This window comes from Chaetura pelagica, unplaced genomic scaffold (assembly GCF_000747805.2).
Source record: "Chaetura pelagica isolate M959 unplaced genomic scaffold, ChaPel_1.0 scaffold505, whole genome shotgun sequence".
NCBI classification, from domain to species: domain Eukaryota; kingdom Metazoa; phylum Chordata; class Aves; order Apodiformes; family Apodidae; genus Chaetura; species Chaetura pelagica.
In genome coordinates, this window is record NW_009953211.1 from 60602 (window position 1) to 63951 (window position 3350).

General features: G+C 41.0%; 1 protein-coding gene across 1 annotated transcript in view; it reads left to right on the plus strand.

The window, feature by feature from the left end:
• Positions 1-3350, plus strand: part of ENTPD6 (ectonucleoside triphosphate diphosphohydrolase 6 (putative)) — a 13218-nt gene that overhangs the window by 4420 nt on the left and 5448 nt on the right. The window contains exons 5-6 of the mRNA XM_009997556.1: positions 1462-1497; positions 2665-2753. Coding sequence (XP_009995858.1) covers positions 1462-1497; positions 2665-2753 — 125 coding nt within the window. The remainder of the gene's footprint in view (positions 1-1461; positions 1498-2664; positions 2754-3350) is intronic.

A 3350-nucleotide genomic window follows, 5' to 3' on the forward strand; every position in this document is an offset into this window, starting at 1 on the left:
TGCACTGTGACAAGTCCCCACTCACTGCAGTGGGAACACACAAGCAGTGGCTTTGACACAGTTTTCACACAGCCTCAGGCAGTGCCTGCCAAAGAGATCTTGTGCTATGTTTTTCAATTTGAAGTCTCTCCTGATTTTCAAAGTTCTGAGTGCTGGGCAGTTCCTGTGGGATCACAAGGAAGCCACTGTGCAGTCAGCACTTCCAGAAAGGTTTCCAAATATCTGCTTGTTGAGATGCTATTCAGCAACTGGTTTTGCACACCTTGCTCTTGACAACAATCATCAGAGTTTTCTGGAAGTATTTGCTCATCATGTTAATTATAACTGATTTAATAAGGGTGATTGTTAGTTCAGTCTGAAAAAATGTTATCTGGAAAAGAAAATACATGCTGAAATAAGTTGATGCTCATCATAAATGCTGAGGAAAAACCAGAATCAGTCTTGATTTTAAGTGATTTGAAGAAACATGTCTAAATTCTAAGTAGCCAGGTTTTGAAGTGTTTCTTAAATCTGCTTAGAAACCAAACTTAAAAATAGCTAGAGGTGTTGGGAGTTGTTTATGAGTTTCTTTTTTACTGCTTAATGGAAGAAAGACATTGTAATTCTTGTCTTTGTTTTGTTTTAAAATCATTAATAGTAGGGACAAGCCTTGGTTCAGCCAAGGGTTGAACTGGACCATGTTCCTTAGCATGCTTTGAGTTTTAACCACAGGAATAAATATTTGAATTTGTTATCACAAGACCCACTGATTGGTCTAGTTGATGGAGAAAGGTTTTATAAAACAAGAAGACGACAGTAACAGTGCAGCTCACAAAAATGCTCAGAGGAATACAGGGAAAATTAGAACACTGAAAAGATGAAAATACTTGATATTCAAAAGGAAGATCGAGTGTCTGGCATCAAATAAAAGCCCACTAGTGGTTATTTTCCTAGAAAATGAACAAATGTGAGTGTTAGTGATTTTGTTGTCTTTTAGCTAAGAACTGAAACCTTTGTGACTTCTTGCCTACGGTTTTGACCTGTGAAATCCAGAGTTCTCTAGGCATTTCATACATGGGGCTTCTCTTCCAAATTGCATAAGCTCTGATACAGAAGATCATTCTCTTTGTTCAAGACATCTAATCTTGGTTTTTGACAGCTGTTGACAGTTGTGGGAACACTGGCTTTGGGGCAGGGTGGGTCAGAACCCATTTTGATGGTCCTTTTTGCTCAGCTCTCAGCTAAGAGACATCCTTTGGAGACTTTATGTTAGAAGACCTCCATTTGTGAAAGAGGGACATGGGAGCTTGTGGCAGTCTCTGGTGTCTCTGTTGTTGGATGACAAGCTCTGGTTAGCTGATTTTTTTTCTTTAGATGGTGCAGTTAAACTCTATGAGAAAACTAATACAGCTCATCTTCCTTGTTACTATGGTTTGATAGAATGAAATGGTATGATCTAATCTGAATTATTTTCCTTATTAGGTATTTCAGCCTGGATCACAATAAATTTTTTAACAGGTATGTGTACATGAGCATGTGTAGAAGGATGTGACTGATGCTGTGACGTTCGTGCTGTTTTATGCCCCTGCATGAGATTTGCTCACTCATTGGCATGGAGAGTGAGAAAGAAGGATCTGGGAATAAGTCAGCAATTGTTTTTGGCCTGGCCTATTTAAGTCATTAGGATTTTGGCCATTTACTTGACAGAATGAGGAGTTTAATCACTTTTCCTAGATGTCCAATGTAGTCTTTATTTCAGTTCCCTGCAGGGTACCAGAGCATTTAATTCCTTTTTGGAGTCTGCCACTAGCTCTGGCTTCATTTTTATGTGGATATTCTAGACGTGCTTGGCAGCTGCATACAGAGTAAAAGAAAGTGCTGTGCTACTTCCTTACAGATTTATAACGTAGACATACCACCAGTGTTTACACTGCTGAGTTAGAAAAGAGTAGCTAAGAGTAAAGAAAAACCTAAGCTGGAGCCCTTTCTGACAGTAGGTAAAGCAGTCTGCCATCTGAGGATTCTGTTCAGCACATACTGTATGTGGAGCACTGCCAAGTGTTCTAAAGCTTTTTATGCTCACAGGAAGTATCAGAAAGGGCAGAGATCTTCAGACTTCAGCTATGATGAGATATACCAAGGTACTTGGCACAAATCGTTCCTGTCAGGAAGGTGTATTTGAAGGATCTAACTAAGAAGAACTGGATTTACATAAGAAGAGAGGTCTGGACAGGCAGGAGAAAGAATTCCAAGAGAGGAGTCTGTTCAGCCAGCTCTTTTCAGTTTGTCATCCCCTTGGCCATAGGAATCTGCAAAATATCACCAAGGGATCAGGGAGAGGTGGCCAAGAAAACCACATTCCTCTGTGTTACAAAGTGGTTACCAGAGAAGAGTTTGCAAAAGGGTCCTGAAAAATGTTTAGTAATTCAATAACCAAAGCTGCTGTAATTAGGGCATGAACAGCCACCAGAGACATAAGAGAAACTGACAGTTGAAGATTTTCAGGTCACCCTGGTAAAGCCAAAATAAATGCCCTGTAGATGATGGTATAACGTGGTGCTGGCAGGAAGCTAATACATGGAGTTAGATTGTTATCTTCCTTTACCACTGTACTTCTAGCTTTTTTTCCTAGCCAGTTTCTCACAGTGCCCACCATGGCTTTCTCTGTTCTGTCATGCATTTCAGGTAGCCTAAATGATCCACAGAAGAGAAGCGTAGGGATGTTGGATTTGGGTGGTGGATCAACACAGATCACCTTCCTTCCGCGCACCAAGGTAACATGAGCGTGCACACTGTTGGGAAATGCTGCTGCAGAAGCCAGTAACTGCTCAGATTTGTTCCCCGTGGAATCAGACAAAGAGTTTGTCAGTGTGATGTGAGCCTGCACTTCTGACAGAGAAACCCAGGTCACTTGGTCATATCTGCCTTATTCTAGTTGTGGAGGCATTAACAGCTCTTTGTCAGTCCTCTAACTCCAACTCCATGGGTCGCTGCTGCACGTGGTGAATCTGCCAGGGCTGTTTTATCTTGGGGAAATCACAGTGTTCACCACAGCATCTTAATCCTTGACTCTCAGTTTGTGCTGCTTATCACAGAATCACAGAATTTTTTGAGTTGGAAGGGACCTTGAAGATCATTGAGTTCCAACTCTCCTGCATGGGCAGGGACACCTTCCACTAGAAGAACTCAATATATTTTATATATATAATGAAGAACTCCAAGACAACACTGTTGATGAATTCAAGTCCAACATTTGGCCTGTACTGGGTTTTAGGAACACAGTAAGGTGCCTTCTCAATCCTTGTTTCTGGTTTTTCTGAGTTCACTCAGTTGCAAATGAATGCTTTTGAAGGAGCAACTGTTATCATGCA